Below are 13115 nucleotides of genomic sequence, written 5' to 3'. Positions count from 1 at the left end.
TTGTAACTAATGTGTGTTTAATGCGCTTAAGCTTTTCGATGGGTTCTTCCTATAAACGTTAAATATGGTTTAAATGAAACCTGATACTGTTATTAGTTTAATAGCAACTGCTACAGGGCTGTGGTGCTATTTATCAGATGCTTCTGTTGTATCCAATCAATACAAAGCATTAAATTATATTTTCTCAAAAATACCTCATACAGTGTGTGTCACCTTAATAATAAAGATATTTATCTCGGAACGAGAAGAACTGATGAGCGGAAGGTAGACCAGGAACCGGATCTTCAATCTGGAGGAAAGTTTTCACCAAGATGCAATGCTGCCATAGATAGCCAGGAAAGATATTTACAATGGTCACTTATTTTACCCGATTGTTACACGATTGGTTGATACACAAAACATTTGGAAATTACGACATAAAAATCCAACATTACTTCAAAAGATACAATATAATAAAGAAAAGTCATATTTTTCCCATGCTTCCAGCAGTATTATACGGTGGCCATATACCTTTGTTAATTGATTCCTGCTGCCTTGTTGAAACACAGAATCTTGCAAGCAGAAACAAATTTAAGTCCTTAAACTATTAATAAGTGGAAGAACACATGAATCTATTTTAAAAGTCTGAGATATAAAGCATGATAAAAATTGAGTGATTGTCACAACTAATATTGGAACTTATAACGGAAACGCTTTTTGAATTTACTTTGATGTGTGTGGCTCTCCTCTTTAATAATTTTCCAGCTGGATAGTTCTGGATTGAGCTCTCAGCTTGCATTAATTACTGAATAATGCTTTCCTGTTTACTTTTTTCATAGCTGCTGCCCACTGAAAAAAAAATAAAGTCCGGAATGACTCTACTTATAGAACTCTACCTACTTCATGGAAAAGATACTTACATTGATCGTGGAGTTGCATGGGGTGTTTTTCCACTTTGCGACAACAACTTTAACCTACTGGAAGGCAAATTTAAATGTCCTTTTTTAAGAGGACATTACGATTCAAAGATTGATCGATTCTCTAAAATCGAAGATCTGATTATGACAGATCTTGATCACTGGCTATGCAACTTGTATTTCCAGGTATGAGAGTTTATATAATAAAGAAATGTTGCAGTTGTGTAACTTTAATAATGTTTCTAGAGTGCTGTACAATGCTTAATGAATGGCAACGAAATTCTATTTTAACAAATACCAATCCAAAATGAGTTCTGTATCTCAATAAATAATTTACACTATTTGTTGAACCCTTGTATGACTTGATAGAATAAAAGAATAAAAAAAAGTTTTTCAATTATGTCAAAGAATGTGTTTTCATGAATTATGATTATAGCATAACCTTTGAGCATAATGATTATTGGCTGTTGGTTTTCATACACCCACCACCCATCTGCAGAATGGTTTCATTGTGTGTGTTAAGAAGGTGAGCTTCATCATGTCCATGAGTATCAGGGGGGTAATTTTAGTCTGGAGTTACAGGAAGTTAAAAAAGATCAGATATTAGGATTGGATTTATGTCCCTTTACGGCATTGTCCAAAAATGTATCCAAGGCAGTGACAACTTAGGTTGTTTAGACACTATTATATACAAACCATTCTTTAAGACCTGAAGGCCATTAAAGACTTGTTTTGCTTCATTAAAGTAGTCAGCTGGAGTGATCCGCTAGCATCAAGTTCTACAGATAAATACACAAAGTGGCCATTGGTACTTGACAAATTCGGGAAGGAGCCATGATTTTGTTTTTATGTTGTGGCATGCACATTTTTAATATGTCCACTGAATGCAAGAATTTGTATTTTCTACTACGTTTTATGTAGTGGATCTCATTAGAGCAACGATAAGAAGTGATTTGTGTTGCACATCATCCTTCATCTGCATATTCTTAACCTCTTAAAATACCAAACTTAGTTCAAGTTTCCAATATTTTGCCCAGTATGCACTAGGTGAACTTCAAATTATGTTGTAAATCCAACTGGCAGCCCTTGGTGGGTGTAGTCCTTCATGCCTAAAGGTATAGGGCCCTCAATGTTGAAAAACCTGACAGCTCTTCTGTATGTTATTTATAATTGCTATATTGTGGTTATAGGTTATAAAGCTACCAACATTTGAAAACGAGCAGGACTATGAAGTATTTGTTCAGCTACCACAAGAATTTCTCCGTTATGCCAGTCATGATGAAAAAAACTCAGAATTTGAAGATGCAAAAAAGTCTGTATTACAAAGGGACGAGTCAAAACATTTGCATCATCACCAAGTCACAACTTCCAGCATATTTTATGAACAAGGTATCTCATGCATACGTTCTCTACATTTCTATATGTTCAGAAACCATTTCAGAAAACATGAAAAAAGGGGTTTGTTCCATTAAAAATGAATATGAAACATGTTGTATGCCATCTACGCATAGAATCATGCCTAATGGTACAGGGCCCTCAATGCTGAAAAAACTGACTACACTACTACACATGATGCAGAAGTGGTACCAATATTCAAATTCTCACTCTGCTTATTACAGGCGTGGGAGCCTGATATCTGGGGTGGGGAAGTCATTTTTAAGCTTTTTAAGGCATTATATTCAGGAATACATTTTATCCAATAACATTATTAGTAAGAGTCAAACGTTTTATGAAGGACAATAGGTAATATTCTTTTGAACATTGACTTAAATATAGAGTTCAGTGAATTGTTGTTAATAGAAAATGCCAACTCCAACTGGACAAAAGTTGTAATGGAGTTCCTCAAGATTCTGTCCTAGGTCCACTGCCTTTATAAATGATCTTGCAGTGGGTATTGAAAGCCACATATCTGTGTTAACCTGACACAAAATTAGGAAAGGTAGGAAAGTCTGAACTAGACGTTACTTCCCTGCAAGGAGATTTGGTCAAACTGGAGGACTGGGCAACCAAGCAGCTGGTGAGATTTAATGTTGACAAATGCAAAGTTATGTATTTTGGGGGGAAATAACTGTGTAAATATTATATAAATGCAAATGTATTTTGTATTTTAAAACAATAAAATAAGCAGGTTTAATGTTTCTTTACATTTTAAACAAAACAATCAATAACACTATATTACATATTTATGCCAATAAGAAGCCATCTAAAAAAATGGGCAAAGTTGTTTTATGGGTATTATATGTAAGTTCATCTTCCTCTTTGGTGGAAGCCAATAGCTTTGGACAGCCATAGGAAGAGTGAAAAGAAGGTAGGTGAGTACAGGATGTAAAAGTTATTGGTTGAGTGAGTTACATCAGAATGCTAGGGACCTCAGCTATTTTTATTTTAACCTTCTAAGACAATCTCATTGGTTTAAGGGCATAAATCACTCATTAGTATAATAGTAAAAAATAAAGTAGAAGTAAAAAAGATTTAATTCTTTAGAATTATTTAGAAAGTGTAGTAGACTGTCACATTGAATGCTAATTCTGTCACCCGAAAAGAACCATGCTAATTAACTGACTTTCCTAAGGCCTTTGGTGGGAGTGTGGGTCTTTTCCTACAGACCTTTGTTCCAGTACTCCGTCACGGTGTGTGCCTTCAGTGCTGTGGGCTGGGATATAATGTCATATCCCGGTGCTCAGCATCAATCGTCGGCAACATCTCGTGGGAGCAGTAAGACGGGGGTCTGAACAGACCTCACACTCCCTTTGTTTTGGGCCAGTTAGAAGGAGATCAATTATCTCCCCAACAGGTCCTGTTCTTCTACCGGTGGGCAGTCCAGCTTTGCGTGTCACCCCCAATGATGGTGTCACCCAGTGTTGTCCGCACCCTCTAGTGACATCTACATTATGAAGAAAGGCTAGAGGACTTGAATTTGTTTATATTAGAAAAAATGCATCTTAGGGGGGATGTGATATCATTATACAAATACCTATGGAGACAATTCCAGCTGCTCTTTGATGACCTGTTCATTAATAGGACTCTGCATAGAAAAAGAGGTAATCCAGACTTGAAGAAATTAATTTTTACTTAAAGCAGCAAAAAGTGTTCTCTACAGTAAGAACAATAAAGATGCGACTTTCACTACACACATACAAAGACGAATATACAGGGATATAATTGGCAATAAAGACATGATCAGTTATAGGTTGTTTTCATGTGAACAAATCAGATTGCCGTTTTGAAGTAAAAAAATAATGTTTCCCTTTCTTGATGCACTTTTGCAAATAATGACACGATTGTTTTTTCTTTCATTGCTTCACCTTCCCTCTCTTCTGGATCAACAGCAAGGATGATAAACCTAAATTACTATGTTAATCTTTTACGCTTTTTGCAGAAATTCCATGAAGGTGAAAAAGAGTAACAATAGGTTGAAATATTTTTAACATTATTTCTGTTATATCTTTTAATGCATTTCTTCTAAACATGTTGTGCACTAGAACCCCATTAATAAAATGGGGTTTTATCCCTTTTTGGGCAATACGTTATTTAGCTAGAACCTCTGGTAAGAACTAAGAACAGAACAAACTCGGTGTGGAAATTGTGTTATTCTGGGATGTCTAATGGACATTAGGTGAAAAGAAATGGACAAACTATTTTGTTGAGAATACGGCTCTCCTATGGATCATGAAATATGTTTTCTGAATTACGAATTTTATTTTGATATTCAAAAACAAAATAGGTATCTGTGTTCACTGTTTATTGTTTAGCTCTATTTTATAACCCACATTTGTGGCAACAAGATCATAAATTGCCTTTCATCATGAGATGTATCATGTGAAAAACACACATAGGTTAAAGTCTAGAAATTGTTTGTCGTGAACTGATGCTGCTATTGGGAATGCATTTGCTGTAAGTATGTTCACTTTTGTTTAAGTCAATTATTAATGGTATTGTCAATGAGAAATCTGTAAATACTTAGATGCCAAATGTACAGCGTCTGGTTAAAGAATGTTATGACCTATCACAAAGATTAAGTAGGTGAAGAGGTGAATGTTCTTACTGGGTACACCTGGTTTGAATCCTATTGTCAACTCTCTTTTAACCTTGAACAAATTACTTGATCTGCCTATGCTTTAGGCCCTAGAAATAGACTGTAAGAGAAGAGATATATATTTATTTTGCATTTCTCTGATAGTTTATCGTGTTTAAAGGGATCTCAGAATTTTTGTTCTGTAATATATTCCTGATATAAATAATAGTTTTTTTTTTATAGCAACAAAACTGTCAGACAGTACCACAGAGGTGATGCTAAGTTCCAAAAAGATCTGGGACTAAAATCAAATAGTGTTAGTGATGTACCAAAAGGTTTACCTTTTCTGTGATTCATTTATATATATATATATATATTTATATATATATATATATATATATATATATATATATATATATATATATATATATATATATATATGAATTTAAGCTAGCTAAAATAACTGCAAAATAAATATTCCTTAAGCCCTATGTACCTCTGCTTACTTGAGTAATATACCACTACTAACATCCAGTCACTTTAACAACCACACCCTCACTCTAACATCATACACTTACATACACTAATCCCCATTCAAACACCATAAACGTACTTACATACACACACATTCACTTTCATTGCTTCCCCTTCCCTCTCTTCCCCTTCGTAACTCATATAGAGCCCTTTCTCCAGTGCAGCTTGCACTCTCTATATGAGCTGCTGCACTACTACGGTGGGGCCACAGGTGTTACGTGATCCCCCCCGGGCACATTGGTTATAGGGGTGCCTAAGTGCCGTGCTCCCAGTATGCGTGGTCTGAGGGAGGAAGCAGCAGGTAGCTCCTGGGGCTCTAGCCTTAAGTATACCTCAGAACCAGAGTCGTCAATTTGAGGCTCACCAGCAAATACTTTGCCTATGGATGCCACTTTCTCTTAAAGTAAAATGTAATGATTTTTAAAGGGTTTACATATAAAATGAGATTCTGATGTAAATCTTGAACCATAGCAATGAAATGAACAGTCCAGTGACCAGGATGATCCTATTGGTCAATATAATCCTGTATTCCATACCTTTAACCCCTTCAATCCCAGGGGTTTTTGGTACCTCAAAGCCCAGAGAAATTTTGCCATTTTTGGGGTATGTCGGTTTAGCGATGATTCTCTTTTCCTGTGAATAGTGTACCCATGTAAACTATATATTGTTTTTTCAAGGAGAGATAGAGCTTTCGTTTGATACCATAGTTGGATGATTAGCTGAAAATTTTGAATGAGAAATTTAGTAAAAACTAGCGAAGATTAGAAAAATAAACTAATTTTTTTTTACATTTTCCCTCTGAATCCTCACAAAATTAGGTAAAGTGATGGAAAATCCCCTCCAAGTTTATTAATTCAGGTGTCCTGATTTCAGAAATACCTAATTTATATAGATTTTCCAGAATTTGCCAGCTCCAGGGAGCATACTATTAGGTGTACAATTTTGTATAATTTTTATGCCTATGGCTTAACGGTTTTGGGGGTTGTGAACGGGGGCAGGAGGGTTATACTGGCTAGATGTTATGCTATGGCAATGGGAAGTTAGGTTTTTTAATAATTTTTTTATTATCTTTTTTATCTTTTCTCTTACAGGACGGGAGGGGGAGTGAGAGAGATGGTCTCTCACTCCCCTCCCCGCGATCCCCCTGCACCGATCACACTGTGATCTCTATGCAGGTCCTCACAGACCTGCATAGAGATCGCAGCGTCTCTGTGCCTCATCGGAGGGCAGGATATCCCCGCAGGGGATATCCTGTCCTCCGATGACCTTCCGGGTTACGTCAGCAGTGACATAACCCGGAAGGGAATGCCCGATCGCGCGTTTGCAACTGCGCGATCGCGCGATCGGGCAGTTTACCGGTAACAGCTTACCGGCTGTCATGCCGGAAGCTGTTACGGGCGATCGGACAGCAGAAAGCCGGCAAAGCCGGCTTCTGCTGTCAGTGGGGAGTCCAGGCTGTCAAACGACAGCCTGGTCTCCCGTGCAGCGGCAGGGCTGGACGCACCGGGACGTCCATAGGGGTTTTTTTGTGGGCGTTTTTTGGACGTCCCGGTACGTCTATAGAGGATTGAAGGGGTTAATATATATAACCTCCCACTTAAGTTATGGATATTTTATGCCACGTTATTGCTTTTATAAATATAGTGTACATGGTGGACTAGACTGGAGAAATACGAGTTTTTCAACTATCAGTTTAACAGTGTTGGATATAGTGGCCATTAAAATATATTTAGGGAGCCACTCATTAAAATAAAAATCTCATTTTGGGATTTAAATAACAGTAATTTATTTGAGAGTCTATGGTATCGCCATAGCTTCTTAATTAGACATAAAAATGTGTTATATTAATCCAGAGTCAATCTTCACGCCTCAACCAACATATCTTGCAGGCATACCTGATTTAATCATAGGTGTATTTGTCATTAGCATAAGAAAATCCTTGAAAGTGATGGCAACACTGATTAAAGCTACATACCTGCAAATCTGAGGGTCGCCGTAGGAATATACTTCAACAAAACACTTAGTTTATATTAAAGATGAGTTACCAACATGTAAGATTCCATAATTAGGATATAAATGCCCCAACAAAACCAACAAAAAACCCAAGGTGATTTACGGCTGGGTTCCTAATACTGGATGGCAACTGAATATCAAGAGTACAGCTCGAAGTGAGCATGCCGTTTGGAGACACTTGTGTGTTAACATTGCAGGGCAAACTATTTTAGATAAACTATGCAAGGTCAATTACTATAAAAAACATATGCTATTCCTTATTAGAACAATTTCAAAAATAACATGTATATATTTTGTAAAATGGTTCCTGTATTAGTTCCAAATATATTTTGACAGCATTTTAATATCCCCATGTGTTTGTTTTGTAATATATAAGCAAAAGCTATGCTGATTTTACCAATGATATGTAGCTGAGAGATTTAATAATGGGTAAACAAACACAACATGTGGTAATCCATTTCAAATTAAAAGTTTATTAAATGCTTGCTTGATGACTTTCCGGCTATTTACAATTAGAGACAGGAACCCTGGGGGAGTTGAGATCACAGTTGAAATCATTGCTTGAGCAGTTCAATGAAAAAATGCTTCTGTTGCTTTCAAAATTATATATACAGTTTTGAATCTTGTGAATACATTAAAAATGCTTGCTTTATAAATGTGCTTTTTTTTACTTCACTAAAGGTTAAAAATGGACAGCTTTTCCACAAACTTCTAATATTAAAAATATAACATATCACAATAGAATAGAAACAAATACAATTAGCTACGACAGAGGTATATTGTTATTTATGTATAATAGTATTGGACCTGGCCCTTTTACATAACATTTTATAAGCAACGGGACTGTCAGGGGCAGTAAAATGTCCCTTTAACACTGACTACCATCTTGGTAACCTGAGATGCCCTTTAAAGATCCAGCATGCTGCCATCTAAAGTGAGATCAGCAAGCCTTCATACTGGTAGAAAACCACAATCTTCTAATATCACTGAAAGGTCTGGTCACTAAAATGTTATCTTTTATAGTATTTTTTGTCTTCATATCTTTTTTTATTAACAGAAAGCAAATCTGGAAATTTTGGAACTCCTTGGACCCACATATTTTTTCACAAGGCCTAACCGGGGATAATGAGGTGGCCCTGGCACTTGTAGGCCGGGACCGCCATGTGGCATAAGTTCAGCAGATAGCTGGATATGACAGGCCGCATGTTACGTTTTACTTCTCACATAGCAGGCGGGTGCTGCCAGCATTTGTCCGGTGTGTCAGATGGCAGTCCGGACTCGTTTTTAGTTTCTTAATATAATTATTGTATTTGGGATATTTGTGTACTGAAATGCTAGCGCAATTTTGATTGTGTAAACAAGACTTCATTACCTCATGAATTTATACTTATACTGTTGACCATAAGGCAACTCTGTACACTTTTAGTTTAACCGAATAATTCTAATGGTTCCATTTTGAAATCTTTTCCTTAGTTTTATTTTTATTTTAAATTAGTCTGGACATAGGTAAAGTACCAAGACATAGTGTTATCTAAATGATTTTGCCTGACAAGTTTTTACTGCTTTTAAAGTACTGGAACATGTGGAAAGAATTGATCTCTTCCATTTCACAGCTTGTCATTTCCTTAACAGGGCAACCCTTGGCCTCTTATAGACATCTAAACATTCAGAAGGAACTAATTCCCAGCACTGTGGAGAATATGGAATCACAGCTTAATATAATGAAAGGAGAGATGGATATTTCAAAGGAAACACAAACAAAAATGAACCAGAAAAGCTTGATGCAATATGTTCAGGTTTGGGTTTTCTTCAATATGTCTATACATTAAAGTGCTGTCATAATGCATATTTCAATAGCTGTCGTATATTTTTATTTAGGTAGAAGAAATCGCAGAACAAAGAACTGTGAGAAACTTGAAGCAGAAGATGCATAAAAAAGGTAAATAGAAGGGCACATTTAATATATTTTTATGTTGTAATCACAAATACTTCATTTGAATTTTACATATGTTGATTTTCCATAAGAGGTTTAAAAATATGCTACTGTTAAGACATACCATAAGTTATCAGATTTATGATGTTCAAGGTTAGTGTTGCCAAATGTTTAAGGAGAATGCTGGCCATTGCTTTCATAGAGTTATTATTGGTCAGAAATAGTATATAAATGTATATATAGTTTGCTAGTTAATTCCTGGATAGATGTCAGCCGTATAAAACAGGTGAAACATATTCTGAAACAAAATGTCCATTTGGATATAAGAAAAAAAAGCTTTTTATTTCTAGCCACGGTCCCCCCTCCCCTAGTCTGCCAGTTCCCCGTTCCAAACATACATTTTTAATATTGTAGATCTACAGAAACCTCAAGCATAAAAAGAGATACTGTGAAAAAGGTAAACAGAAAAAGTAAAATAAAGATTGGATCTTGGCTATAAATACAAACTTTGCTTGATTACTTTTAGACAACCAACTGGGGGTACAATTAACATATACATGTATTGTATATTCTAGGACAATACAAACATCTAAGGATATTTGCATTCATAGAATTGTAAAATACATATAACACTGTACATATTAACAACATTTAGAAAGGTATTTTAGAGGTAGATGCACTGCCATGCTAAGTAGTTTTGTTGAATTTGGTTAATATGTTAAAAATCTTGTAGCTATTTAACTTTAGTAAGGTGATGTTAATCCAAGGAAAATCTTTGTTGTCAAGAATTAGTCTTTAACCTCTTTGTGACAAAATTGGATAAAAGTATAATTGCAGTTGTTTTGCCTTCTTCTAGATCACAGATCTAGTAGCTCAGTAGCTATGTAAACAACTAGGAAGCATAGTGGACATCCAGATGTTTACTAATGTCTGCATTTGAGAATTAAATATAAAAAACAATCTGTACATTCAGATTTTCATTTTAAGCTAAAGTGGTCAAATAGTATGCTGGTTTGTCAACAAGTTGCACAAAAAAAATAAGAAAAATAAAATTAGGAAAAGAGTGAGAGAAAAGAATTTGTGAAAATAATCACTAGCTATATTAAGGGCTTGTTGAGAATGCCCTGGAAGATTGTGTAAATATTCTCCAGTACTAAACCATAGATTTATGCTATAAAAGCGTAGATGCCATAAGCGATACTTAAAATGCATCCTCAAATACTTCCTACATGCTTTGGTTAAGTCATACGCCCTGTCAAGAATTTACGAGGCCATGCTGATGGTACATCAGGGTGCATTCCCTGTTGCTGGTGTCATGAGCGTAAAGGGTTAATTACAACTTGGGAATTTGCCGGGCTAGTTATCAAGCCTCCTGGCTTTCATCTGCTCCTCTAACCCTGTCTCAATGTCGCTGCCTATGCCAATGAGTCTCACCCTGTTCAGGGGCTGTCCTCAGTATATAAGTGACCGAGGTAGCAGCCTAGGGCACTGAGCAGGTGTGGTCCCATTTTGAGCTTCTCTCCTAAATTAGTAAGCAAGTATATCCAGAAGGGGACACCCAAGAAGGGGGCAGATATTGAGATGGATACCCCAGGGCAGCCCCCTGCCACTTAATCTTTCTTCTCTTTCATAGTGTGTGTCACTCTTTCCTGAATGCCTATGTTTTTATTTACATACGACACATTCATACTATTATACAAGTTATACTGGCATTCATGCTGATGTCAGCAAGCTTTATACAATATGTTATATGATCAGAGGAAATGTTTAGTCCTTGTACATTATGTTTCTTACATGTACATTATGGAAGGTACTGTGAAGATTCGGCTGTACTGTTTCTGTAAAATAATAACCATAAATATACTAAGAAAATCTTCGGATTTGCAAAGGAAAAAAATAAAATTCACATTAATTGAACATAGAAGATTGATTGTATGCTGTGCTCATTCAATAAAATGGTTTGGCGATGGAGATATTTTTAATAATTTCATTTGTATCCCGTGCATTAACACTGTATATATTTTCAGATGATGGATATTGATCAAATAACCACTAAATTCCATTAACAACAACCAAAAATGTTTTAAATTCACATACCGGCATTCATTTACACTGCATTTTTCTGCCTCACTTACTTTATTTTTACTTGGTGACTGGATACACTATTAAGTTGATGTTAAATTGCTATGTCTTGAACCTAAAGGACCCTTCTCGTTTGTATTAAGCTCTGTGCTTGGACACTTTTGACACCTCTGACATTTCCAAAAAGGCAAACATCACAGTATTTCAAGGTATGATTTATGAATACCACATCTATACAATTTTTATTTCATGCACTCGTTCTTGCTAACAGTTTTTTTTTTATCCAGCAAGATTTTAATTGAGAAACCAAACATTTCTTTTGCACAGCTTTAAAATAAAGAAATGAAACTTAGCAGAAAGTCTGCATCTTGCGTTGTATGGCTTTCTTTTTGTTCAAGAGAACTTCTATAATTAATCATTTGTGAGAAACTGCTACAATTAAAAATAAAAAAGTTGTACTTCCTAAAATGCATTTCTGATTGCTAGACTCTATTAAATATTCTAAGAATAACAGATAGGTTTAATTCCTGAAGCACATGAAAAATTATTATCTATGGATTTTTCATATTTATTGTATCACTTTATTATATCTCTGTCTGACTGCTGAAAAAAAAAGAAGAAAAAAGAAAGAATTTGTTCATATCATAAGCTTTACATGGATCAGGCTGAGGTTTACTTAATTAGAACCTTCAGGCAATAATGGAACCCTTTTTTTAAATTCTGTGAATCTTAATATGCTAAATAATGCAAAGCTTCAACTCTTGAAGCATGAGACACACATCTGGCAGCTTAACATTTAAATTACTGAATAAAAACACCAGTGTTAATTCTCTTCCATAAAAAATGAGATTCAACATTGAAACTAAATTTAGGTTCTTTGGGGTTTTTTTGTATTACACAAACTTTTTGCAGAAAAAAATGTGTTCTGATCTGAGGCTCAGGTTTTATCATAAAACTATACATTTAAAATAATTGAAAAACAATAATTCTTTTCTGGTTTTATTTTAACCTGCCATCTTTTTTATGCAGAATGCAAAAATCCATAGATTTGTTGCTATAGATTTTGTTATTAAGGTGAAATTTGATACCACAAAATAAAAAGCAATGAAAGTACTTACTAGCTATAGAACTACTAATAAATCCATCACATATATCCAAGGCTCTTATTAAATAGGCACCAAACAAGGAACTATACTATGCAAAGATGATATCATTGAATCAATTATATGTATGTTATACAAATAATTAACAACATTCGCCAAATAATTCAATGATAAAATAGACAGCATGGTTCATCCTGCACAAAAAAGGTTTCTAATCAAAAACGAACAGCACACCATAGAGGTCCTGAAAGAGACTAAAGTAAATAAAATAAGATGATGGATACCCTGGATATCTCCCAATGTTTCAGATGAAATTAGCCTTCAGAGTCCTTGAGTTGTATGCTGCTTACATTGTGGATTTGACTACATGATAAATGTTATTATAACTGTTTGAATGTTGTACATATCATATAAAATATTCAGTTGTTGGTTGTTTAAGTATGTAAGTGCTCTAGACATGAAGACATCATTGTCCCTTGTGATGCTATCAATACCGGTGATTTTTAGTTTTAAATTGTGTTAGCTGTTATAGCATAAGG

At 35.2% G+C, this 13115-nt stretch overlaps 1 protein-coding gene across 1 annotated transcript in view; it reads left to right on the top strand.

Moving 5' to 3' along the window:
- The first annotated feature begins 851 nt into the window (after positions 1–851).
- The window catches only part of LOC128497678 (uncharacterized), a 71812-nt gene continuing 59548 nt past the window's right edge, over positions 852–13115 (top strand). Inside the window, exons 1-4 of the mRNA XM_053467841.1 lie at positions 852–1082; positions 2087–2285; positions 9091–9254; positions 9337–9397. Coding sequence (XP_053323816.1) covers positions 852–1082; positions 2087–2285; positions 9091–9254; positions 9337–9397 — 655 coding nt within the window. The remainder of the gene's footprint in view (positions 1083–2086; positions 2286–9090; positions 9255–9336; positions 9398–13115) is intronic.

Source organism: Spea bombifrons, chromosome 5, assembly GCF_027358695.1.
Source record: "Spea bombifrons isolate aSpeBom1 chromosome 5, aSpeBom1.2.pri, whole genome shotgun sequence".
Classification (NCBI taxonomy): Eukaryota; Metazoa; Chordata; class Amphibia; order Anura; family Pelobatidae; genus Spea; species Spea bombifrons.
The sequence above is the reverse complement of the archived record's forward strand: the minus strand, read 5'-3'. Positions and strand labels throughout refer to the sequence as shown.